Source organism: Spinacia oleracea, chromosome 2 (genome assembly GCF_020520425.1).
Source record: "Spinacia oleracea cultivar Varoflay chromosome 2, BTI_SOV_V1, whole genome shotgun sequence".
NCBI classification, from domain to species: domain Eukaryota; kingdom Viridiplantae; phylum Streptophyta; class Magnoliopsida; order Caryophyllales; family Amaranthaceae; genus Spinacia; species Spinacia oleracea.
Genome location: NC_079488.1, coordinates 68,696,196 through 68,723,748, shown reverse-complemented (window position 1 = coordinate 68,723,748; position 27,553 = coordinate 68,696,196). Strand labels below are relative to the sequence as shown.

The following is a 27,553-nucleotide window of genomic DNA, read 5'->3' as shown; positions in this document are numbered from 1 at the left end:
AAATTCCTAATCCTATTTGATAAATTAATTAAATAAGAGTTTCATTAGGATTCTAATTTAATTAATTCGTATCCTAATAGGATTCCAATTCTCTTTCCATACCCCTATAAATATGTGGCCTGGGTTCACAATTTATAACGAGTTTTCAAGTATTCAAAGTGAGTTTTTGAGAGAAAAATTCAGTCACATATCTTGCCTAAAAGTGCCGAAAATTATTAGTACCTTAAGGGCGATTCTAGTTGGTCAATCTTAAGGCGGATCCGGACGTGCTGTGGACTATCTACGGAGGGACGACACTTGGAGTCCTAAAGACTTGTTCTTGTTCGGTTCGGGCGCAGCTAGGGAAGGCACGCAACAAAGAGTATGCATCTAAACTATGCTATATGATTATGTGTAAATAATATGTATTCCTGGATAAATGGTTTTTCCGCATGATTTATGAATTGTCATATGTTTCTTCCTTCAGAATGTACGAGCCCTCTCCCGAAAATTTAGCATTCATATATAAATAGCATTTCTGCGAAGGAGTCAAGGAACATTAGTACAACAGGAAAATGTTAGAAAAAGTTGTGGATCTTCCTGTTTGTATGCTTGGAAACTGAATTCTCCTGAAAAGAATGTGAGCCATTTTTCAACAATCATACAACACAAGTGTAATGAACATTAGTTGTAACGGCGCGCGCCTAATAAGCAAACAAACAAGGGGGCGCGCTCTGGTTACAGGACTTGATGATCTCACTGATATATCAATCGTATCTGATATGAACCATCAGGAAATACAATATGATTAATCATCCATTATCCGTATAGGAGACTATGTCAAATCAACCTCTAGTAGAATTACTCTATCTATATATATTGACTACTTGAGCTGGAAAGAGTTGTAGGCTACTTCAGCTTCCAAGTTCCAACGCTAGCAACAATTGATGAAACCATACAAAACATTCCTCTGTATATTCTATGACAAAATCCAAGCTTAATTTGTCAAAATTTCATTTAGGATAAACATGTTCCTTCAGCTCAGGTTGATCAGTACCACAAAATGCAATCTTCCACTAGAGAAGTGATCGAATCTTTTAAGTTGTTTGCATCTAGCACCCTCCCCATCACTTCAGAGTTCACAGTTCAGACTCCGGCAGCTCTCCTCTCCTGTACAACACAAAGTCAAAAACAGGGTAAAAATGATTATTCCAGTGTGTGTTAAAACTTCAAGGTAACAACCACTACATTATCCAGATTTTTCCATTATAAACTGATCAACCAAACCAGAAGCTAGCTTTATTAAATCGTTGTTATTTCTACTTCACAAGTAAATACAAGGCTGTTCAAAATGCGGACACATATCAAGCTTGTAAAAAGAGCAAACAATTAACTGCAAATAAGATATTAACCACACAAACAGACATAATGTAATAAACGTAAACATTATGGAAGTGATAGGGAAAGAATAAACATCAAACTACACACCAATTTACCAAACTAAACTCAAATTATATTCCAAAATATATTTTTACTAAAAATGCTACAAAGACAACTACTGTAGACTACACGGGAAAAAGCAAGCCAACCAATCCAACGTTATTCTTCCCTTGGGCGTTGCCACTTGCCACTTGATAAGACAAGCTCTATGACCCATGATGACTCGGCTAGGAGCAGAGCCATATAACGAGCCCCACTATATCCTTAACCCCATCTCAACCCCATGAGATCCGTTTTCTTTAGTCATATAACCTCCGAAACAATTTCCTACACTACCATGTCCTATCCATCCTTATATTTATCTACTACGTACGTATATTGCAAAGTATAATGATCAATTAAGAACGTGTCTTAATTGAGCATGTGTGATTTGCGTATCGAAGGACCAAGCATGTACCTTACACTTAATTAGTAGCTTAGCTGGTGAAGAGAATGAAATAAGTGAGTGAAGCAAGTGATCCAGAAAAGTTGCCTACATACCCCCACGTTACAATTTACAATATAATTGAAGCTGAAAAGTCAACAAGTAATACTCTGCAGCTGTTAATAATACAAACTAGTGTTTGATATTTCAACCAGCTAGCTACGGAGTACAGAGTAAGCAGTTGTAAATTTTCTCCATCTGTCTTAGATGAAAAGGGTGGGGCCGTAGAAAAGTCTACATGCAGTGTGAAGTGTGTGACTGTTGGGGGTAGGCCTCCCTGTTCCCTCCCACTTGGAAGATAACATTTTGTATAAGTTGTTTGGAAAAGGAAAGAGCTGAGTTAGATAACTTCATCCCAAACAAACCAAACATTAAGAAAAAAGAAATGGAATGTGTAGTTCTGCCACTGTTGACCGAGGCTGCGAAACCCATGATCGAGGTACTAGTGAGTAGAGTCACGGCGGAGATCCACTCCTTCCGGGGATTCGAAAAAGATCTAAGTAAGCTTCAACGCAAGATCCAAATAATCTCAAACATTGTGCTCCACATGACTCCTACTAATACTAATACTAATAGTAGAGATCCTGTAGAATTGTGGGTAAGAAATGTTGTCAAAGTTATACACAATGTGGAGAACTTGATGGATGTGTTGTCCTATGAAAAGCAGCACCAAGTTGTCATGAAGAGGAGGCTCAGAACGTCATTCAACGGGAAGACCACTAAGCTTTTGTTCTGGCCTGTGAAACGGGTCTACTTTCGCCTTAAGATTGGCAAATGGATTAGTAGGATCAATACCAACATTGAGGAAGCGCTGAAAGAAGCTGAAACCATTTCTCAGCTCAGGGGTCTAACTCACTCACCCTCCCTACTACCAGCTGCAACAAACATTATTACCAGTGCAGAGAATCGTCTGCAGCAGCTTCGACGAAATGTAGATATGTCTCAAATAGTTGGTAGGGATTCTGATGTTGATACTGTGGTGGACAAACTGTGCAACCCTTCACATGATTTTTACAATGTCAGCAGTAACCGCCTTTCTTTAATTGCCATTGTGGGAATTGGAGGTAATTAAGATTCTTCATATCATTTTACTTTATTACAGATAGCATGTAATTTATTTTGGGTAATTAGTAAGTTAACATATTTTATCACAGACGATTAATTAAGGTAGTTGGTACTTATGTATGTCACAGGTATTGGAGAAACAGTCGTAGCAAAAAAGGTTTTTGAGGATAAGCGAGTGATGGATAATTTCACAGAAAGAATTTGGGTTGTAGCACCAGCAGTGTTTAGCAGTGAAGGGATTTTAAACAAAATGCTGGAGTACATTTATATGAGCAATAGTGAGACTGTAAGCAGCAACGTGATAGCAGAACGGAAACTCAAGAAAAACCTAGATGGAAAGAAATACTTGTTGTTGATGATGTTTGGAATGAAGATCAAGAGATGTGGGACGCAACGAGAAGTTCATTGGAATGTATTGGTGGTTCTCACGAAAGCATGATTTTGGTGACAACTAGAGCTACTGTTGTAGCAGAGACAATGCATGCTTTTGTCGTCCATTCTCTGCCGGAACTCTCAGAAGATGATAGTTGGTCTTTGTTCAATCGAGTTGCATTTGCAAAAATGTCCCCGGAGTATATTTCTATATTGGAAACTACTGGTAAAAAAGTTGTTCAGAAATGTAAGGGAGTTCCACTGGCAATCAAGAGCATTGGTGGAATGCTGCAGAAAAGAAGTCATCCATACGAGTGGGAGAAAATAGAACGAAGTGAGATATGGGATTTGCTAGAGGGTGATACTGGGATATTACCATCCTTGATGCTCAGCTACAAGAATTTGTCATCTTCATTCTTGCAGAAATGTTTTTCTTTTTGTGCCACTCTTCCTAAGGGTTCTCACATGGGTAAAAGCTGGCTGATAAATAATTGGATGGCTTTAGGCCTTGTCCAACAATATGAAAATAGAGACTTGATGGAGGATATTGCTGAAGATTATATTAATGCATTGTTAAGTATTTCCTTCTTAAATGTAGAAGAAAGGGATGGAATGGGAGAAATAGTTTGGTATGGTATGCATGACCTAGTGCATGACTTAGCAAGATCAGTTTCGAAGCACGAACTCTTATTATTGGAGGCAGATAATCAAGTGACAGCCATATCTGATGTTCGACATTTGGCAATCTATGAACATAAGGAACTGAAAACTGATTGTTGGGACAAAGAGAAAGTGGCAATTGAAAATTTACGTACACTAGCCATATATAAGAATTCACCTGGAGGATTGTTGAAACATGTAAAGTACCTGCGTGTATTAGATTTAGAAGACATGGGTCTAAAAGAGGTTCCAGAATGTATCGCTGGATTGAAGTGTTTAAAATTTCTCGGGTTGGTAAATAACCCAATAAAGGAGTTTCCTGAATTTATTACTAAATTGTTCAACTTGCAATCTTTGCATTTTAACGAATGTGATCAAATAAAGGAGGTACCTGGAGGATTAAGTAACTTGGTTAATCTGAGGCATCTTGATATTCCAGGATTAATCAAATTACCAAGAGGGGTGATTGGGCAGTTGACGTGTTTGCAAACTCTTCCAATTTTAGGGGTGCGTGAAGGGGGATTCCAGATTTCTGAATTGGGAGGTTTGCCTCACATAAGCGACAAGTTAGAAATTCAAGGTCTTGAACTGATCAAGAGTAAAGAAGATGCTAAAAGTGCCAGTTTATCAGAGAAGTCAAGAGTTAAGAAGTTGAGGCTATTCTGGAATACCGACAACGATGACGACTGGGTAAAACATGAGGAAGTGTTAGATGGGTTGAAGCCAAACCGTAATTTGAGACTTCTGGATATTCAAGGGTATGGGGGTGAAAACTTTCCATCATTCTGGCTGATGAGAATGGATATGATAAAGATAATAGAGCTCACTGATTGTAGGAGGTGCCGAAAATTGCCAACATTGGGGCACTTGCATTCTCTAGAAAAGCTGAAGATTAAAAATATGGAAAGCTTGGAGTGTATAGGTGTAGAGTTGTATTGTTATACTTATACAGTGGGTGCAAGCAGTATTTCCAGTTCCAGTTCCAGTTCCAATTCTGAGGTAAAGTATTTTCCAAGCTTGAAACAACTTCAATTATTGGGGCTTGAGAAATTAACAGAATGGATTGAGCCAAGTTCGGGGGAGTGGAATATCTTTCCTTTGTTGGAGGAATTACAGATGGAAGATTGTCCTGAATTGAAAACAACTCCATATAAATTCCACTCTCTTGAACATCTTACTGTTAAAAATATCACCAGCGGTCTTCTCTTGTCGAAGATACTATCCAACAAAGGCTCAGTCACTTGTCTAAAAATTGTTCAAATTGAGGGGATAACGGAAATAACAGATTTACCTGAGGAGTTGGCTGAATATTGTACATCTCTCAAAACATTGAGAATACATAGATGCCAGAATCTGTGTAGGTTGCCGGAGAGCCTATCCAAGTTGATTTCCCTTGAGGTCTTGCAAATAAAGGTGTGCCCCAACCTGGTGTCTCTACCCAGCCTCAGCAGTCTTGAGACGTTGCGTGAGCTTGAATTCTACAATGTTGGTTTAACAAGTGTTCCAGAGGGGTTGCAAAGTTGCAAGTCGCTGGAGAGATTGTGGGTTGATTGTTGTCCAAAAGTAGAGACACTCCCAGACCTGACAGGATTAAGTCATCTTTGTGATCTCAATATAAGGCGTATGACAAAGATGATAAATCAGCCACCTGATTGGCTATACCGCCTCCCATGCCTTACGAAATTAACCATTGGAGGTTATTTGGGGCGAAATGAATTTCCAGATATGAGCTTCCTCTGGAAAATTACTTCTCTTGAAGCTTTGAATTTGTGTGGTTGGGGAAAGCTGCAGAGTCTTCCAGAACAAATCCAACACTTAACGACGCTGAAAAGATTGGGAATATATGATTTTAAGAATCTAGAATATCTCCCTGATTGGCTTGGAAACCTTTCATCTCTTGATGCATTGTCTACTACCCGGTGCGAGAATTTGAGGAAACTGCCGACAGAAGATGCCATGAAGCGACTCACCAAATTAAGCTATTTGACAATTTTAGAGTGCCCCCTGCTAGAGAAAGCTGTCAAGGTTAATGGGACAGAACATCACAAGATTTCCAACATTAAAGACTTTGAACTCGAAACATTTGATCCCACTGACTGAATCCAGAAAGTTTTGTGAATCCAGTTTCTGTATTTAGACCTCTGCAAAACTGTGTGTTTTAATTCTTTAGACATGTTGTTGCCATTTTGCTTGGATTAAATCTAACAAGAATTTTTGTTGCAGTCGTACTGCCCTCCTCTCCAGCATAAGGGACTTGTCTAACCATTTATCAACTGATGTCACAAATGCCTGATCAGCCGTCTCAAGTGCACTCGTGCACAAATGAAGGAGCTTAAGAGCTGCATTGCACCGTGAGAATGTGACCAATGCCCTTATAGCAAGCGATAAAACCACTAATTCTTTTAACAGAACCAGTAAATCAAAGATCTTGAGTTCCACAAATATAGGGTCATTTCCAAACCTAAATATCAAAAAACATGCCGCCCATAAATGTTCAGGAATTCCTCAGTTGAGGGAGTTGCATCCATTCTTTGAATTTTAGAAGGCCCTTCTTCACCATTAGATGTAGGTGTATCTTTCTCTGGCTCTTTCTATTTATTAAATATGTTTTTGTTTGCGCATAATTGACTACCTTTATCACCAAAACCACCTGAAAGGTTGAAGATATGTGGTTTAATCAATGAAAACACATAGAACATTACTCCTCAATTATTAAAACAAACAAACGCCAAAAATATTTAGCTAACTTAGGTTGTCTGACTGTTTTCTCTATCTCCAATTGATTAACAAAAGACTTCCATAATACTTCGTATGTAGTATATACAGTGTACTTACTCCAAAATTTCAAAAAGTCCAAATAATGTAGTCAAATTGCAAATTGAGTTCTACAATTGCTTCTTACAGTAGTAGATGGCAGTGGCGGATTTTACAATTGCTTAAAGCGTAGTCAAATTGCAATTGAAAACTATAACTAATAGCACAATTTTAGTAGAGCGGTCAAATTGCAATTATAGTTTTTCGTATAAAACTATAACTAATAGTGCAATTGCAGTCAAATAATGTCAAATTGCTAGTTTATTAGTGCTTCTGCATTTACGAAATAGGGGGAGCCCAAATAATGGTGCTTTTCTTTCATCTTTTTAACCGAATTTGGAACAATTTCAGAGGGGAACAACCGAACAAGAGATCAACCCGACTAGCGAAGACCATATAATTCACATACGTATAAGTCTGTAATTAAACATTTACACTCTATTACTCTAGTATAATTATCAATTGCATAAATTAATTAAATAGGAGCAAAACTGCAAAAGAATGCATCAACAAGACAATAACAGATATAAATATAATAAATTCATACCCTAATTTCTAATTGTCCGAATGAAAAAGATAAATACCCATCAAAATATAGAATATAGACATACCTTGAGATTGGAATACCCCAATTGAGAATTTGGGAATTTGTGAAACAATTATTCTTTATTTCTTCTCCTTCTTCAGTTCTTCGAGCCTTCTTCTTTGTTGGGCAATGGGAAACATATTTACAGCAATAAAAAAAATTAAAATGTTATAGAATTTGGGTTTTTCTATTTTGGAGAAGAAAGGGAAAGTAAAAAGTAGTCTTTCTTATCAAAAAGGCTATATATACCTCATGGGTATTAAATAGAAACATACATTGGGCTCTAATTGGTTTAGAATTTTAAATTTTATGTGAGGTTTCTATTTTAGATTTAAATTTTAATCTCATATGGGGTTGTTTATATAAAAACAACTAAGGAGAGCACAAGGTATCTTACTATTTGATATCCAAGGGTATATGTATTAGCTTCCCTTTCTTGTCTGACATTCAAACTCTTGGTTAATACGGAGTAATATACTTTCATTACGTAAATATCGTACCATTTTATTTTTACACTATTCACACTACGACTTTGATCATTTTTTGTGATTAGTATGTAAAAATGTTGTAGTCATGTGATGTCATGTTAGATTCATATCGATATATATATTTTAAATTTTTTTTTTTTAATAATTTTTACTTATAACAATTTGACATATTAAGAGTCGAAATAATGTGTTAGAGGGGTAAAAGTCAACCATGGTGCGGTATTTAAGGAACTGAGGAAGTAAATTTATTTTCTCTTTTTATTTCTGTAAGTATGAATGGATAAACTTTGGCTGAATTGTGTAAACATTTCAGGAGTGCCCAATAGAAAAGTCCAACTTCGATTTTTTATCTTTGGGGGCCTGACCCAGGAAGTCAGGCTTAAAATCCGCCTATTAGAAAACCAGGGCTGTTAAAAAGTGACATGATACGAAAAATCGAGCGAAACCATCCGAACCGAATATATCCGAGATATAGTCAGACCAAAACCGACCGAGTCGATCCGTTGTTGACCCGAAATCCAATTTGATCCGTGAATTGAAGACCTGGACCCAAACCGCTAGCAGTCTGAGGAGACCTGTAACCCGACTTGCGTCAATAACTTTTAACCGAACTGAACCTGCATCCGATCCGATAGCAATTCGAAAACCGATTTTACCTGATAACAACCGCAATCAACCCTGCCCGAAATATTTCGATATCTGATTTAACCAGAACCTCGTCTATTCGAATCCAAATTCAACTGAATTGTTTAATAATTTAGTAAATAAAGATAATTTTATACCATATATTCAATAATATAGATTGTGAATTTAGTGACTAATACAGATGATATACATTTAGACATTAAAAATAAATAGAAAAATTAAAATAGCACCACATTGAGGTACCCTCTATTTAAGAAATAGTTGAAAAATGTTTTTAGAATGTTTTTATCAACGGAATCTTTAGGATTTATAATAAAAATCAATAATGTTTTTAATTATTATTGATTTTCAAGGAACCTGAACCTTTCAATAATAGCTCTGATTAGTTTTTGTATCCTTCGGCTCCAAGGAACCTTTCAATTTTGCAGCCGCCTTGTTGAACTCTTCGGTTCTGATAAACGCATCTGCCATTTGGAGCACGTCAGCTATTTTGGTGGGGTTCTTCATTGACAGTTTGTCACGGAACCTCCCTCCTGGAGTGTGTGCTTTAATGTAAAGATTGCCACATCGGGCTGCAAATTTGGGATATTGGTTGATTCTTTCATGAACCTAGCCTTGAAGTCTCGAAGACTCTCACCTCTCTCCTTTTGGATAGAGGTTAGCTCAGCCGTTGTCCGCTCGGGGCGATTGTTACTGACGAACTGAACACAAAATTTATCTCTCCGATCCTTGAAGCTGTATATCGATCCCTTCGACAGCGATTTGAACATTCTCCCGCCACTCCGGTTAGCGTGGTTGGGAAATATTTACACCAACAATCTTCGGATTGGGGGCTCAGGAACAGCTGCTGCTCGTAGGAGATCACGTGCGTCTCTCGGATCAGTGGCTTCGTTGTATGTCAGGTGCGCAGGCAGCCTAACCTTCGGGATCTCTTCCATGAATAGTTCTTCGATGAATGGGGAGGACGTCGTTGGAGTTATGATCCTCTTCCCTAACCTCGCTTTAATTCCTCCACTTCCTGAGGTTCTTGCATGGGAACATTCGGGAGTGCGTCGGGGGCTAGGGGTACGATTGCGTCTCCTTCTTCTTCTCACAGCGGCTCGGCTGCTGGTTTCAGGTCGATCACTAGACCTACTCTCGTGGACCGAAGGCCTTAATCTGCCGAGCACAGAGCTTCGGACCCGAGTGTGTTGACTCGTAGTTCTACTTCAGAAAGTTTGCGGGGTGGGCGACTTGAACCATTCTGGTTGTTGCTGAGCCCTTCTCTGAGTATCCCAAGTACTCTCAACCCACCTTGACGTTAGATGAGTTCCTGTCAGGGGTGGGAGTGTTTGATCAGATCTTGGGATTTCTCCGCTAGGCGGTGGCTCTAGATTTATCCGTCGCCTCGTCCTCCTTTGTTCGCGGCGGTCATTTGCTAAACCTTTTTCCTTTTCGTTGAAAATGAAGTTCTGCATTATGGTTATGGCTACGGCGAGCTCTTCCCGCGTAGGGATTGGAGGTCTAGAGGACACCGCGGTGTTAACCCCGCTCGGCTGCGGTTGTGCCACAAACAGTGGGCGTATCTCTGATTGGAGACGCACATCTGCTTCGGACTCTGAGTCCGTATGAACGCTAACATTTGTCATTTTTGGAGCAAAAATGGCTGATTTCTCAAGGCTTTGTAGTATCTTCCCCACAGACGGTGCCAAATTGTTCCGGTGTTGAAACAATGGGCTTCGGGTGAAGGCCCTAATCGTCGTTGTGGAAGATCTAGCTTGCTTGAGTGAGTTGTGTCCGAATTTACCTGCACAATGAACAATGTAACTGGTCTCGGGGGTCTTCCGAGGAAAGCCCCTCCGATTCCTAAGTAAGAACAATGCTCGGATTCTAGAGAGAGAGTTCTCTAGAGAGTAGTCTTAAGGTAATAAATTGGACGTACCTTGAGGTGTGAGCCTTGACGGCTTATTTATAGTGTTTGTGTAGTAAATGCCCCATAGGTATGTGATCATTTATTACATGGTGGGACTTGGGCCATATAGGTGGTTGATTATCCTTTGAGGGATAAAATGGCTTGTATACTTGTTGTTATAGGCTTTTGGGCTGTAGCACAATTAGGAGCCAATTGGGCACCCCAAACACATTAATTGTTTAGAATATGAAAGTACGACGAGACGTAATTCAATTACCAAGTGTTAGTTGTTAGTACAATTTCAGTTGTTTTACCTCTAAACTGGTTGGTATAATTATAATAGAATAAACAAATGGTAAATACAAATGCATTATCTCTAATCTCTAACCTTTAAAAAGTGGGAGTACACATACTGTAGCTTATGAATAGTAATTATCAATTTCTTTCTTCTTCCTTTTTTTTTTTTTTGTATTTTAGTTTGGAAATTTTGTGAAACACTACCTTTAAGTTTGGTGGTTTTGTGAATTGCTACCTTATAAAAACTTTTTTTAATTTAACTACCTTATAAGTTTGGTTTGTTTGACTAACACTACCATTTGACGTTTTTCGTTAATGTTTTTCGTCGTGTATTTCTTCTATTCTTTTAAATATCTCTGTTCATTTGTCATTTTGTGCATTTGCCATATTAAATAACCGTTGTAGTGGAGTCCAAAGACGTAAAACATTAACAAAAAACGGCAAATAGTAGTGTTAGTCAAACAAACCAAACTTATAAGGTAGTAAAATATAATTTCCTTTTTAAAAGGTAGCAATTCACAAAACCACCAAACTTAAAGGTAGTGTTTCACCAAATTTCCTTTTAGTTTTTGTGCCTTTCTTTCTCCTTTTTCCTCCTCTTGCCCACATGTTCTCTTTCATTACCCATTAAAATGCCAATATCCATCTTCTTCTTTCTTGTTCCACGCCATTTTCATCAGTAAACTCAAGCAAGCATTTACTTATATCAACTTTTACAAACGGATCAAAACCAACCACAATATCGAACATCATTCGAATTAACACAGTATAATACTCATCTTCTTTTTTCTTTATGTCTTTGCAAGTTAAAGATTAGATTAAGATTGCAGGACCTGCTTTCGAGTTTCGAATGTAATCAAGAGTTTGAGTACAAGCTTTGAATTACAGTTGTAATTATTAATTTTTAGTTTTTTGGTGAATAATTATTGGGCAGTCTTTTGAAATTAACGACGTATAATTGGTGTTTCTTGAGGCTAATTTTGACCTATAATTTAAACATAATCTCATGATTTGTCGCGTTTCCGAGGCTAATTTTTGTAAGGGAAGAGGACATCTTATGTTCTTGGAGATTCTGGTTCTTTTTTTTTAAGAGAAAATTGATATTTTAATTTATGTGAATTTACAGAGGGAGGATGAAAAGAGAAGGGGAAGGCTTAGAGTTACGTTACAGAGGGAGGATGAAAAGAGAAGGGGAAGGCTTAGAGTTATTTATTTAAAATAATTTATTAAATTAGTGGTGTACATCAGTACATGTCATTTGCAGTACATAGCAGTATGTGACATGTGTTATAGACTCATTCGTATGTTTTGGGTACACTGATAGACATGTAGTAATTGTGCTCCTTGGACATGTGTCCTTATCTTATCTGCATATGATAAGTCTTCAAATATTATTTCCTTCTGCAAGTTCTCATATTTTGAGTGAGGAGATATGGTAACCTGGCTAATACTATATCTTCGTATGCAGTAAGATTAAGAACGGGTTATTATATCTATGTTTTTGCCATCAACCAGTTTTTGGAGCAACTATGTCCATTTTTATGTTTTTTGGTCTTTCTAGAGCAACTATGTCTATGTCCATTTTTCTGTTTTTTTTTTGCCTTTGTGTTTTCTCCTGTCTTTCTATTTCTTGTGTTATTTTTATTTTTATACGATTTGTAGTTTGTTGTTAGGAAACTTTTGTTGACTATGTTACTCATGCTCTTCATTTCACGTTCATGATCCATGCCAGATACTCATGGATAGCTTTCACAAATTAGTCGAGTCCAAACACTTGGACACACACTTGCTTTCGAATAACATAGCTTGTAAAATACGAAGCAAGTTTGAGGAGCTAATTTTTTGTCGTTAGAAATATCACCTACACCCATCAGATAAAAAAAGACAACCTTAGTAACTATACCAACGTCATTGCGTTATGTCTTCCCTTTTTTCAAGAGTAGGAATGACTACCTTAATAACTGGGTATCATGTATCAAATCAGCTTAACAACTGGGTATCATGTAACAAAACACCTTGGAGTGGTTTAATTGAGAGAATGTTGGACCCTTAATTTTGTAAACTATACATAATTAAGTAATGAAATACTCTTATGCTTACATTGAAAAACTACAAGTTCCATAGACTCATAATTTCGCTATATATTGTAGAATAAAAGCACAACAAAACTATACATACTATGATCCCATATGCACACAAGGACAAGAACACATTGGTGCCAAATTTGAAATTCTCAGCTACACCGCGCGCAACGCGTGCTTCCGGCAACTAGTTCCGGCAACTAGTGAAATAAAAAGTTCGTCCAACGTACATAATTTAATTAAAGTGAGTAACACCCAAGAAAACAATTTTTAGAAGGAACTAGCTAGCTATCTTAAAACTTATACAGATCACATCATCACACAGTCACACTAACATTAGGAATAGAAAGTGTTGAAGGCCCTGAAATTTACACATTATTATCCTTCAGTATTTGATAGCTTTTCCCGTACTACGTATAGCCCCAGAGGTGGCAACGGAAGCTGGATTCATAGCTCTCCTGATCTTGAGTATGTTCCAAGCCGTGCCAGCACAATGTCCTGCAGTTGCTAGTGCGTCTCCTGTGGCTTCCCCTGCATTGTCTCCATACCTATTTATATTTTATATATATAATATATGTGATTAGTTAATGAGCTAGTTAGAAATTAAATTGATCTTCTACTTTGTTTTAAGGTAATTTTATTTTAAATATCTTACAAAAATAATATGTGTAGTAAATGATGAAAAAAAAACCTTATGGAAACCATCCTAACTGCAGCTCCGGAGGTGGCTTGGAGAGCTTGTTGTTCAGCTGCTTCCGCGGCACACATTATCTTATCTGTGCATCAATATTTTGCTATTAGCTAATACCATGTACATAACATTTTCATATATTTTACCAAAGTAGCATGCACGTGAAAAATAGAACATACCAACAGCATCAAAAGAAGCAAGAAGAACCTCTCCAGGCATCATAGATAAAAAAGCTCTGCCTTGTTTGGAATTAACCAGAGGTCCCATGACAGATCCAGTGACTAACCCAACTCCATTGAGCATAGTTTTGCTCATTTGTTGTGTCATATCGGACAGCGTTCTCACACTAAATATTCAACATCCCAAACACGACACTAAGATAAGCATAGTATTCATGCAAATTAAGATTAGGATTAGGATTAGGATTAGGATTAGGATTAGGATTAATGGGAAGAGATGATTTACCGCTTTATGTTTTGATTCATGGAATTGTTTCTCGCTGCGATATTCTTACTGCTTTTAGTTTTTGCGATTGTGCTTCTCCCTTTGTTGGTGGTGTTGTCTTCACTAAGAATCAAATCCCCTTCATTTTGTACCTAACATATACGTAGTACTTCGTATTATATATACAAGGGCATCATATTCAATATTCTTCACTACTCAACGACTTTATATCCTAATGATCGATCTAGCAACCTTTATTTCTGTTATACTTCTATATACCAAGTATTTAAAATGACGACATATGGTTTCTACAATATTTCAACTTCGGATCTCAAAGTTGCTCGATCATTAAGATAGGATAACGCTATATGTTTTATACGGCTACTTAGCTTGTCTTTGTTAAGGTACACCTAATCCGATCCTATTTGGTTACCCCTTGGCAAAATGGCACATTGGCACGTACTCTAGTTAGAGTAATTAAGTTTATCACTAATTCATCAAGTCAAGCTCACGAAATTCTTTATTTTTCATGGTTTCATCAAATACAATTGAACAAGTTAAATTATACCAAGTACAAGATTTTCAAACTTTAATTCATTAGCGAAAGCAATCCACGCTAATTATTTTCTCCTTTCAATTTCCTATTACTATTAGAAAATAACTACTCCGTAAACAAAAGAAAAAGTAAAATAAATATTTTTCAAAACTAGAGAATATGATTTCAAGTATTAAGAAATGTGTTGCCCGGGACTCGAATTCGAAACCAATCGGATGGAGTAAATAATTTCTATGTAAAAATAAAAAAGGAAAAGAAAAAACCCTTCAAAATCATGATACATGATTCAACCTAAATTATAAAACTTTAAAAATCATAAACCAAAAACTGAAAACTGATGGTTAATCGGACATACTCCTAATTAATAAACGGAAATGATAAAGGTCGCAACATGCGACCTTTAAGCCGTGTCACAGTGGTGACATGGCACGCTTATGTGTCATAAATGTATTTGGAAACTAAAATATTTAGATTTTATAACCTATTATACATGTTACAAAAAAGGTAGAAAAATCTTAATTAATATTCCAATTTACAAATTGAATAATGTAACTTTCATTTCAAAAATATAATTCTAAAACTTTTGATTATTTACATGATACAGGAAATTAAATAAAAAGTACATTTACCAAGTTATACGGAGTACTTGGAAAATAAGAAATACCATGCATTGGAAATAAAAGATTAGGAAAACTGGAAAAGTATTGCGTCATTATTGGTTTTGTTCATCCACCTTCATCTTTTCCATTTACCCTCCGCCCCATTATTGGTTTTTTTCATCCACCTTCATCTTTCCCATTTACCTCCCCCCCCCCCCCCCCCCATATGGAAAAAAATTGTTCTTCAATAGTCTATCAGTATTGTTCAAGTGCAGTTCTTCCTCTCTAGATGAACTCGAAAATTACTGGCTCGTGATTTTGTGTAGTGTGGCGGGAGAGACGAACGATTTTTTTTACTATGAAAAAACCTAAAACTAACCTAATTATTAAAATTAAAATAATATTTTAATGTAATGTATAATTATGAATTTTTATTTACATGAAATATATTATTATGTTATCAATTAGTGTATTTTTAAAATTAATTCGATGTATTTTTTTAATTACACAAACATACATAATTAGATTATAATTTTTATTTTTCTAATTTGTAATTTATAAGATAAAAATATATTTACTATAAATATAATAAATATTTGTTTCCTAATTTATATCGACTACCTTATTTATATATCTTCATAGTAAAAATATTGAATTGATAGTAAAAAAAAATTGATGACGCGTAGCCTACGTGGTGCCTACATGTACCAATGAAACGCCGACACGTAAGGTTGCGACAATATTTTGTTGTCGCAACTTGCGACCTATATCATCGTCCATTAATAAAACCACACGTAATATGGTACCTGGTTAGTGTAAGCATTGCTACACATAAAAATCCCCTTAACAATTTGGCCAGTTCCACCAGCAATAGCCCTAGCCAAGACACCATTATAAGCTTCAACCTTAGGAGCAAACTCTTGCCAATCAAGATCATTCCTTCCTCTTGACTTAGACAAACAAGAAAAGCAAGAATGCTCTACAAGAAAAGCATCCAAAGACCCTAACAATTTCTTGTCACATCGATCCGAGAAAGCCACCCCATAGTTCAAAGAATCACCTTCTTTCATAGGCAAAGTAAAGAGGTAGTGAACACCATCAAGCTTAACCACCGGCTCGTCTTTCGTGAGCGGCCATTGTAGGTTATCCGCCACCTTGATAATGGTAGCAAGGCGTATGTTTTGGTCCGAAAGGATGTATACGGAGAAATCGCCTCGTCCTAGCTCTATGGTCTTTCCTTCTTCTATCAAGTTCACTATGCACCCGGGAATACGGAGCAACAGTTCATGCTTGATTGTGTTTGTTTCGATTTTTATTTGGTTACCGGAAGAGCGCGATTTTGGGCTAAAAAAAGACTTCATTTTTTTTTAGTGTTGTAGGAACAACTATAAGGAGTAAGGAGTATTAGCTTATGAGGTACGTAGTACATATATACTATATGTAGAATGGGTGTGAATATGATTAATTAGAAGATAATAAGAATATATATTTGATTATATTCTAGCTAGTTAGATCAAGTAGAGAATATATTGCTTTTAAGGAAAAGAGGGGATATAAATGGTTCTAATGTATAGTGGACTAGTGGTGCATGTATGTGTACTTTGATTTGCAAAATCTAGCTATTGCAAGGAATATATTTTGGTATGAACATCTTAAATTATTTTTTTGATACTAGCTTGGAATAGTTTAATTAGCTCACATATCTTTCCCTCCAAGCTACAAGAAGATTTCCACGCACAACACTAAGACTATTTTTGAGTTCATGTGCTCATTATTAAGGCTCTGTTCTTTAGAGTTGAATTGAAGTAAACTGAATGCTCCTTAACTAAACTAAAATGAACTTAACTTAACTTAACTTAAAAGAATATTACTGTAATAAATAATAAATAATAAATAATAAATAATAAATAATAACTAATGAATATAAATAATAAATAATAACTAATAAATAATAAATAATAAATAATAAATAATAAATAATAAATAATAAATAATAAATAATAAATAATAAATAATAAATAATAAATAATAAATAATAAATAATAAATAATAAATAATAAATAATAAATAATAAATAATAAATAATAAATAATAAATAATAAATAATAAATAATAAATAATAAATAATAAATAATAAATAATAAATAATAAATAATAAATAATAAATAATAAATAATAAATAATAAATAATAAATAATAAATAATAAATAATAAATACAAAATAAAAAATAAAAAATAAAAAATACAAAATAAAAAATAAAAAATAAAAAATAATTAATGGTAAATAATAAATAATTAAATATTAATAACTAGTAATCTCTAGTTAATTACAAAATAATAATAAATTTTTTAATTAATAACTAAATAATAAATAATTAATATATAAATAATAATTAATAATTAATAATTAATAATTAATAATTAATAATTAATAATTAATAATTAATAATTAATAATTAATAATTAATAATTAATAATTAATAATTAATAATTAATAATTAATAATTAATAATTAATAATTAATAATTAATAATTAATAATTAGTATTAATTAATAATTAATAATTAATAAATAATAAATAATAAATAATAAATAATAATTAATAATTAATAATTAATAATTAATAATTAATAATTAATAATTAATAATTAATAATTAATAATTAATAATTAATAATTAATAATTAATAATTAATAATTAATAATTAATAATTAATAATTAATAATTAATAATTAATAATTAATAATTAATAATTAATAATTAATAATTAATAATTAATAATTAATAATTAATAATTAATAATTAATAATTAATAATTAATAATTAATAATTAATAATTAATAATTAATAATTAATAATTAATAATTAATATATATAACAATAATATACATATAAATATAGACAATAAGTAATAATAAATGATAATAATAATAATAAATAAATAATAAATAATAATATATTATTATTATTATTATTATTATTATTATTATTATTATTATTATTATTATTAAGTTGAATTGAATTGAATTAAACTGAACTTAACTTAACTTAACTAAATGCTCCTGAACTGAACTGAGCTGAGCTACGAAATAAGTTCTGAAACTGAAATTAAGCCAAAAAGAACAGGGCCTAAGTAACAAGCACGTGAGATAACGAAGTAGAATTAATTGTACCATCATCGAACCTTGTCGAGAAGACCTACTCATCACTCATTTTAATTTAGGTTTAATTTTCTTGAATGATAAATTGTTTTTTTTACCACCTATAAAATTGAAAATTTGTTTTTAACCACCTAAAAAACTAATACATGTATTTATCATCTAAAAGAATATTAAAACTTATTTTTTACGATCTAAAAACAAAAAAATAGATGAAACCGTTATATAGGGCCCACTAATTCAACTTCCCTCCAATTTTACACTTTGTCTGCGGTTTTCTTTAACTCATTCACCCTCCTCTCTTTACTGCCATTGAATTTTGTCAATTTTGTGAATTAATATGAGGAAAAATTATATGAATTCATGGAAGAGAAGGAATCAGGAGAGAAGAAGGGAGTTAAAGGCATGAAATCGTGGAAGAAAAAAAAAATCAGAAATATTACCGTTATTGTACCCTCCCACATAACGGTTTCACCTATATTTCCATTTCCAGGTGGTAAAAAAAAAGTATTGATTTTTTTAGTTGGTAAATACAAGTTTTAGTTTTTTTGGTGGTAAAAAATATATTTTCAATTTTTGTAGGTGGTAAAAAATAAATTTTCCTTTCTAGAAATACTAATATTGATTAATTATTACTCCAAGGTTAAAAAAAGTCCAAATATAATTTTTTGGAGTTTCTAATTTGTGGGTTTTTGGTTTATCATTTATATTTGGATAACAAAAAGCTAGTAACAAATATGAAAAATTTCCAAATTACTATCAATGTTCTTTAATGACTTTGCGAATTACTATCTAGTTTGTTAAATTTATTAATAACTACCTAGATGTTTAGTTATTATTTTCAATTATTACCTTAGCTTATGTTCTAGCCAATAGTCATTAATTATATAATCAACCATTAATCATACTTTAATTATTTTAAATAATTAAAAAAAGGAAAAATTGATAAAGGCAGTCCTAACTATGGACGTTTATCTTTAAAAGGTCCCAACTACGGATTATTATTGGCCGGTCCCAACTAAGGGGGTTGTTGACTTTGCGTGGGTCTTTTTTCAAAATGACCGGTTTACTAAGTTGAAGACGATGACGTGTCGGGTCATTTAAAAAAATCACGTGCCACTTTAAAATAAATCCACCCATTTAATAAAAAGCCCACCCATTTAACTAAAATCCCACCCATTAAATAAAAAACCAACCACTTAAAATACCCACCCAATTATTTGGGTGTTTGATTTTGATTTTTTATTTTTTTTACCTCCTTCCTCCCTCAGCAACACCAACTGCAACAACCTCCCACCACCCTAGCTACCAAACCCAACCGTCGACCCCAAAATCTCACCGCCCACCACATGTCTGTTTACCAATCTCCCTTCTGTCTTTCACTTCTCGATTTCTGTCCAACGCAAACCCGATTGGAGAAGCTGCACTGCACTCTCCTCTCGCTCACACCATATCTGTCGGAGCTGCGAACTCGCCGCACTGCACTCCCCTCTCGCCGGAGATGCAAACAAGCCGCCCTACACTTCCCTCTATTTCGCGGCGGGGTTCGAAGGTTCCAACCCAGATCTCGCCGCCCACAACAATGGTCGTGCACAAGATCTCCTTGTTTTTAAATTTTTTTTATTAAATTAAAAAAATAATTATTTGCAGACGGTGGAGGCTGAAGGGGCCGGCGGTGGAGGCTGAAGGGGAGAGTTTGCGCGCATCGTGAAGGTGAGAGGCGAGGAGGGAGGAGAGGAAAGTGGTGGCCGGTGGTGGATGCGGGGGTGGATTTGGTGGAGAGAGAAAAAAGTTAAGAATATTTATTTTGGGTAAAAAAAAAAATCCTTGACTTACACATCCGGTCACCGGTAAAAAGACCCACGCAATGTAAACACCCCCTTAGTTGGGACCAGTCAGTAATAATCCATACTTGAGACCTTTTAAAGATAAACGTCCATAGTTCAGACTGCCTTTATCAAATTTTCCTTAAAAAAATTAAAATTAAAAAAAGTTCCAAAACTTATTATTTTTTTATTTTTTATATTTTTGCATATTTTCGATTTTATTAGTAATTTACAAAGTTACTAAACATCTAAGTAGTACGAGCGGTTTCCGGGTAAATTGCATAATGATGCAAAAATTCCCAAAATATGTCTCATGTTTATGTAATTCTCAATCTACCGTCCACGTCATCATCTAAACCTGTCAATTTCTTTTTAACGAGTAAGCACAAAATCGCTAATTCAATTAGCAGTTTTGTCGTACAAATTGTCAATTAAAATCAGAACCGCTAATTCACTTAGCGGTTCTATAGTTATTATACCCGCTTTCACGAAATATGGGAAAGAATTTGAATAAGAATAAATGACTTCGATATTCGCAGCAACCCCTCCGTCGATTTTCACCCGCCAGCCACCACCTACCGTTGCCCCTCACCAGCCACCACCTACCTTCACCCCTCGCCTCCGAGAGTACCCCCTCGCTGCCTCCGTCACTTCTCACCCACCAGCCACCACCTATTGTCGCCCCTCACCAGCCACCACCTACCTTCACCCCTCGCCTCCAAGAGCACCCCCTTGCCGCCTCCGCACTTCTCACCCACCAGCTACCACCTACCGTCGCCCTTCACCAGCCACCACCTACCTTCACCCATCAACCCCTATTTATATTCTTCTACAATTGATGAATGATTATGGAATGAAATGCTAATTGAGATGGGGGTTTGATACATCAGCAGGTATGAATTATTGAAAACAATGCTTTAAAACTTACCAATTTCATAGAAGTATTTGGTAATTGAAGTGGGAACAAAGGGAAGTTAAATTCCAAGTTCTAGTTCAATATCTCGCCTCTTCCATAACCACCTAGCTCGAGGTATCGCCGCTCATCAATTTTAAAAGAATGAAAATGGGGGCTGAAAGTGAATTGTGAAATGCCAGCTGAGTTGGCGGATTTGTTCTCTACTAAACCGCCAATTCAGTCGGCGGTTTAGCATAGGACTGGAAAAAAAATAATTTTTATTGATCGTTTTCAACATGGAGGGTAGCTTGGGAATTATATAAAAGGGGGAGCATTTTGGGAATTTCTACATCTTTAAACATTATAGCCAGAAATCGCTCAAGTAGTACTCCATAATTTACAATTTTTTCAATAAATACTAAAAACACACATTCTTCCAGCAATCTACTAGCCCATCTAGGAGGAATTACTGACTAATTAGCCGTTATTGGCGGAGCAAATTAATAGCAGCTAAAAAAAGGGAAATGACGTGGAAAAACAAAAAGAGGTAAAAGTAAAGAATTGGGGTAAAAATAGGAGAAAAAGGAAAACGGGGTAGTAACAGTTGGTAATTGGGTAGGCCTTTGCCAAAATAGAGCGGAAACATTTTGGCCTCGAAACCATCCAAAACACCGTCTCTTTCATTTATGTCTTCTCTCTCCTCTCTCCTCCCTCCTCTTCCCACAACCATGATGGTCAGATTCTCTTTCCTACGGTGAAGAAATCATCCACTACGGACCTTCTAGGTATGTCAACGAGCCGAGTCGAGCCGAGTATTTGGTTGTTCGAGCTAGGATTGATAAGAAATTTTGGAGCTCGAGCTCGAGCCGAGCTTAACCGACCTTTCATTATCCTTTTTCGAGCTTGGCTGATTTAAGTTTTTCATTGTTCGAGCTTAGCTCACGAGTAGCTCGTTTAAATTCAAACTTGAGCCGAGCCGAGCTATATCAATATAAACGAGCTTTTCACAAACGATCCTTGATAAAGGAGCAAGGTCGAATATTATTTTAAAAGTTTAAAAATAACCAATTCTAATATTTCTTTGCATACTATACTAGCTAATGTAGGAAATAGTACTGTAAAATTCGAAAATGATAAGAAAATGTGGGCCGAATATTTGATGTATGTAAAGTTGTGACGTGTTATAAAATACTGTTTTAGAAGCGAAATTCGCCCCGACTATGGTGCAATCGGAAATGGTGATGCCCCCCAAGATTTAACACAGGGTTCCTCTGAAATGTGCACTCAACTAAGTAGGAATTTGGAACTCATAACAATGCTCAGAATGTAGGTGAAGACAAGAAAAGAGAGAGTTAGAATTTCAGTATATGTTAAAGTAAACCCCCAAACTGATTATAAAGCAACCAAGATTTTGGAACCGAAAATCTGGTTTTAATGAGGCAATAAAACGTTTGTAACCAAAACTCAGAATTCAATTGAGTAATCAAAACGGTGGCGGCAATCAAGGAGCCGTTTTCGTAAACCAAACAACAGTTACAACATTTATTAGGAATATGGAATTAGCTTCATAATTGAACGATCTCATAATAACTGGACCGTCAGTTTACGACTTGGACAAAAAATGAGGCCCCATCGCACACGTGTCACGAACACGAACCGAACCGACCGACGCGTGGGGCTGCCCCTTCTAGCCCAAACCACTAGGGGAAGTACTTGATCAAAGTATAAATAACACTTGTCCGTATTTAAACAAAGGGAAAACTCTTTTCCCTTTTTCCACGTGGGACAAATTTTCCTCTTTAAACATTTCTACCAATGTGAGACACGCTATTTTCACACAAGGTAGTGTTTAAAACATATCTTTGCTTGTATCCAACAATTAATACTGTTTTATAATCTCGTAAAATAAAAATGTTCTAAAAATCCAAGTCTAACAAAATGATTGCAACTTAATTCTAACTTATAATTCGAGCTTGAACGAGCTTATAAACGAACATGGACGAGCTTATAAACAAACATGAACGAATTGTTCGCGAGCCTAAATGAGCCGAACATCAAATTGTTCGAGCTAGTATCATTTAATAAACGAACTTCAACATTGTTTGGAATTATTTATTTATGAACGAGCTTTGACCGAACTTGTTCACGAGTTGTTCACGGACATATCAGCTTGTTGACATCCGTAGGACCTTCCCAAATCTAACTCGCGTCAGGATGGCGAATATCAGGGAGAGGCCCCCCCAGTTAATCCAGCCGATTAACAAAGAGCGTTAATCTGGGGGTAATTTCGGTAGAAATAAACGACCAACCAAGGGAAAGGAGTTGTTAGACTTAAAATTAAAGGGAAATAGAAAAAGGTAGGGTGTTGGGTGTTAGTAGACGGAAACATCAAAATGTAACTGTCGTTTGGGTCTGTTTGTCAGCCGTTTGCCTCTGTTTGGTAGACGTTCTGCTTCGTGCCTTTCGAATTTCAAATTGAATGTACTGAAATTTTGAAAATTCATTTCCAATCCAAAAAATAACCCACATCTTCTCTCTCATCTTATTTGAAACCCTAACCCCCTTAACATTGATGAAATTCCATTGTTTTGGAGTCCGAGTTGGGTGAAAATTCCGGGAAATCGAGGTAAGGGTTAATTAATTAATTCCTCAAATTGTTGTTTTTGTTTATGAAATCGGTGTAATTGGATGTTATTAATTGTTATCAAAAATTGTTTAAATTTATGGGGGGATGTGGTTGTTGTTGTGTAGTTAGAATTGACGTTGGTTGGGGATTTATTGTTTGAATTTGTGTTGAGTGTGGGTGTGGGAGTAGTGGGTATTGATGATGAATAGTCATTAAATTCCTCATAAAAATGGTATTTATATGTTGGTAAAATACAAAAACTATGTTGTATGATGTATGGTGGAAAATGTGACAATATAGTTTCCCCCCTTGAAGAAAATTCTGAAAAAATAATTTGTTGGTGTTTTGATTAGTATTTATGGTATAGTATATTATATGGTGCGTGAGATTGTTTAATATGTGTAGGTACTTGTTAATTAATAGACTTTTATTAGAATGATGTTGTATTTAATGATATAGGAACTAGCATTAATTATAATAATAGTTACAAACATATTAATTTGTGGTGGTAGATCATGGACCAAGACATTGGAAGTAATGATGATCCACATCCGGGAATTGGTCAACGGCTGCTTGGAAAGCCGGAAACTCCCATTGGGTTGCATGCATGTGTTTATGATGATTTGTCCGAACACCCGTTGTAATTGGCGGTGGGTATTCTTCGTCTAGGAACCCGAGGTCTGGTTCCATGAAAAGGGAATATGGGTCGTTGATGAGTGGTTCAATGTGTCCCATCGTGGTGGAGTGTGAGGCGGAGTTCCGGCCGGAAAATACCATTAAAGAAGAATTTGAAATTTGATTGGGTGGTTTTGCGGTGGGGGAACTAGAATTGGGAAGAGAGTGAGAGTGAGTTGCTCTTTAAGGAGAATTAGGGGGTTGGTTGGGTTTTTAAGACCAATAGGTGTGCAGACTGGATGCGCTTGTACAATTTATTGTACATAGTAAAAACATTTTCAACTACTTTAATTAGGGATCGAATTCTAATCGTCCCACATTTAATATTTGAGACGACTTAATGTTGCAATTGATTATGAAGTGGGTATTTTGTATAAAGAAGTAATTTTTTAAAATTAGTGATGTAAAATGTTATTTTATATTTTATTTAATGTATGTTTTGCGAGGGTGTTGTGTGTTGGTCGGATGGTCGATCGGATGGTTGGTTGGGCTATGTTGGTGTTCGGTTTAGGTCGGACGGTCGATCATGGTATGTGTATTTGTAAGTCGTTAACATCGAGATGCTTCACAAATACGTTATTTTTGTACTTCTTTGGCATCCCGGACATGTATGATTGCAATTCATTAACTCGAATCGCGTTTGATATACATTGTTTTTCATCTTATGACATTTTTTGGCAAAACAATTTACCTTAAAGGTAGGGTTGGGGGTTACTGAGTGCCTTATAAGTTATGTATTATAAATTTGTCCGTATAACGGTTTTAAAAAAAACAATAGTCATTACAATCGTAATCACGACCTTATCTGATCCACTTGTTTGAAGTGTAGAATAACTAAGTTTTTCATTTTTTCCATACTATAGTTAATCGTGAAAAAATTACCGTTACTCAATTCTGCACAAGTTATTTTGGACTAGTAAATTGATTATAATTGTGTTGCAACTAGAACTGTCAAAAATTGACCCGACCCGAGAAACCGACCTGAACCGACCTGCATGTTTAAGGACCCGGACCCGACTCGAGACCCGAAATTTTGTTAAAATAGGAAACCTGTAACCCGACCGTATCCAACCCGTTAAAATCGACGATCGATTTCGACCCGTTAATGCATGACCCGGACCCGAACCTGATACCCGACCGAAATATAACCGATAACAAAACTGAGTCAGCTTACCCGACCGAAAAATGACCCGAACCCGATTCAACACCCGACCCGATGTCAACCCGAAACCGATAATAACCTGATGAAACCTGTTATTGACTCAATTCGCGACAACCCGTTACCTGAATTTACGCGACCTGTTGACAACCCGATTTGTCATTGACCTAACTAAATAATAACTTAAATCAAGTTAATATATTGTTTAAAATTACCTAATCTAGAACAAGTGAAAAGCGTTAAACCAAATTTAACCAAATTTATAAAAGTTAATTATAAGGTTAAGACTTGATTAATTTAATTCTGATAGCTATCGTACCCGGTCTTAACCCGTGTCCGATAGTGAACCCGACCTGAATTTTAACAGACCCGGTAATTAACCGATCCGAACTTGACCCGACTCGTTAAGACCCGAACCCGAAATTGTACCCGATTAGAAAAAGACCCGACCCGAACCCGAACCGAACCCGACCTATACCGAAATGGAAAAATAACCCGATATGACCCGACAAATTTTCAACCTGACCGAACCCGACCTGCACCCGGTGATAAAATGACCCGACACGACCCGACCAGATCATAATCCGAGACCCGAGATGACCAGAACCGACTCGAATAACCGTTTTGACAGCTCTAGTTGCAACACACGCAGGCTTTCAATAATAAAGATAAACAATTTGTTATCTCACTAGTTGCTCCTTATTTTTTGAACTTTTTTCACTTTTTTGGAAAATAATCAAAAAATGGTATTACTATTCACTCCCCCTTAATTTTTCAGTTGTTGCTACACTCTTACCCAACAAGTTATCTCATAATAAATGCTTCTACACGAGGCATTGGTATAGGGTTTGCTAACCATCACAATCAAATGTCTTTCCATGTACTACCTTCATCACTCTCAACCCTATCCTAAAATATTTTAAAATAATGTAATCATGACAAGCCCCACCAACTCCGGTTTTTTAGGTATTTATTTTTTTTCCATTTCTCCCACACTCTGGTTATTTATAAAAGTGAGTTTGCAATTGTACAATTACGGTTTAGTGGTTAATTATGGTTAATTCAACAAGTGAATTTGCAATTTTACAATTACGTTTTAGTGGTTGCAATTACTGGTGTCAAAAGCTGACCGAAAAACCCGACCTTAAACACCCCTACCCGGCCTTAAACACCCCTACCCGTGCATTTAGTGATGTCAAAGTGCTAAAAAATGAAATAAACGGTTACACTGTCACACATGAGACTTGCATCCGCTCTAGAGCCGCACACTTACCCCACATTCGAAAAATTAAGAACGAGTTGCAGTAGTAATTGTTTCTCACTTTCACATATCTAGATGACCAAATCGATCATTGGTTCGTATTCCATATTCATTTCATGTACGTATTGACGTGACACGGATTGTTATCAAATGATTTCTGTTTGGATTAAATGAATTTGGATTGTCACGGATTGCTCTGTTATCGGATTGTATTACGGTACTAAAGTCCGGGGTTTATAAAATTTCGGGCGAACATACCCATCGGATACCCTGGGCTGACCAAGGGATTTGAGACCCCTATTTGTATTTAACATAAGGAATGGCTAAATCAAATTTAATGACAAAATTTAATATGTACGTTACATCTGAACATGATGTGGACATGATTTTCAGAGATTAGTTATGATCTAGATAGGATGATTTGGATAGAAATCGGGTAAGATCTGATTTGATTACAAACTGATATGATATGATGTGATCAAACCTTGGTCGTGTAGCCCCGTTAGTTCATGGTCGGTCATGTTAATTTGTCAAAGATGGAAATATTATGTCAAACATAAGTGATTATTTAAAAGTCATTCCAGGGTTGATAAACTAATTTTGAAGTTACAAAGACTCATTCTCACCCATGTAGGTGATGCTATGCACAATTAAGACTCACCCATTTAGTCAATCCATGTCATCATTGTCGCAGACAATATGACTCATTTAGGTCATTTGGTTTCTCACTTTCATGTAAATGACCTAAATGTAGAGATGTCAAAACGGTTACTACAGTCGGTTTCGGGTATGGTCATCTCGGGTCACGGGTTATTATCTGGTTGGGTCTTGTCGGGTTATTTTATCACCGGGGGCATGTCG

General features: G+C 35.6%; 2 protein-coding genes and 1 long non-coding RNA gene across 3 annotated transcripts; 1 reads left to right on the top strand and 2 right to left on the bottom strand.

The window, feature by feature from the left end:
• Positions 1-757: 757 nt before the first annotated feature.
• LOC110805067 (uncharacterized) lies at positions 758-7,617 on the bottom strand. Its single transcript, XR_002537900.2, has 3 exons — positions 7,426-7,617; positions 5,292-6,650; positions 758-1,149 (listed from the first exon to the last, which is right to left on the bottom strand). It is a non-coding gene; the product is annotated as an uncharacterized lncRNA (long non-coding RNA).
• LOC110805066 (putative disease resistance protein RGA4) lies at positions 2,197-6,100 on the top strand. Its single transcript, XM_022010669.2, has 2 exons — positions 2,197-2,967; positions 3,097-6,100. Exon 2 carries the CDS (start codon positions 3,350-3,352, stop codon positions 6,098-6,100), a length of 2,751 nt encoding a protein of 916 aa, XP_021866361.2. The 5' UTR covers positions 2,197-2,967; positions 3,097-3,349.
• Positions 7,618-12,817: 5,200 nt separating the features above from the next.
• Positions 12,818-16,521, bottom strand: LOC110805076 (senescence/dehydration-associated protein At4g35985, chloroplastic). The gene is made up of 5 exons (XM_022010679.2): positions 15,899-16,521; positions 13,959-14,089; positions 13,673-13,839; positions 13,494-13,578; positions 12,818-13,350 (listed from the first exon to the last, which is right to left on the bottom strand). Exons 1-5 carry the CDS (start codon positions 16,451-16,453, stop codon positions 13,188-13,190), a joined length of 1,101 nt encoding a protein of 366 aa, XP_021866371.1. The 5' UTR covers positions 16,454-16,521; the 3' UTR covers positions 12,818-13,187.
• Between the last annotated feature and the right edge of the window lie 11,032 nt (positions 16,522-27,553).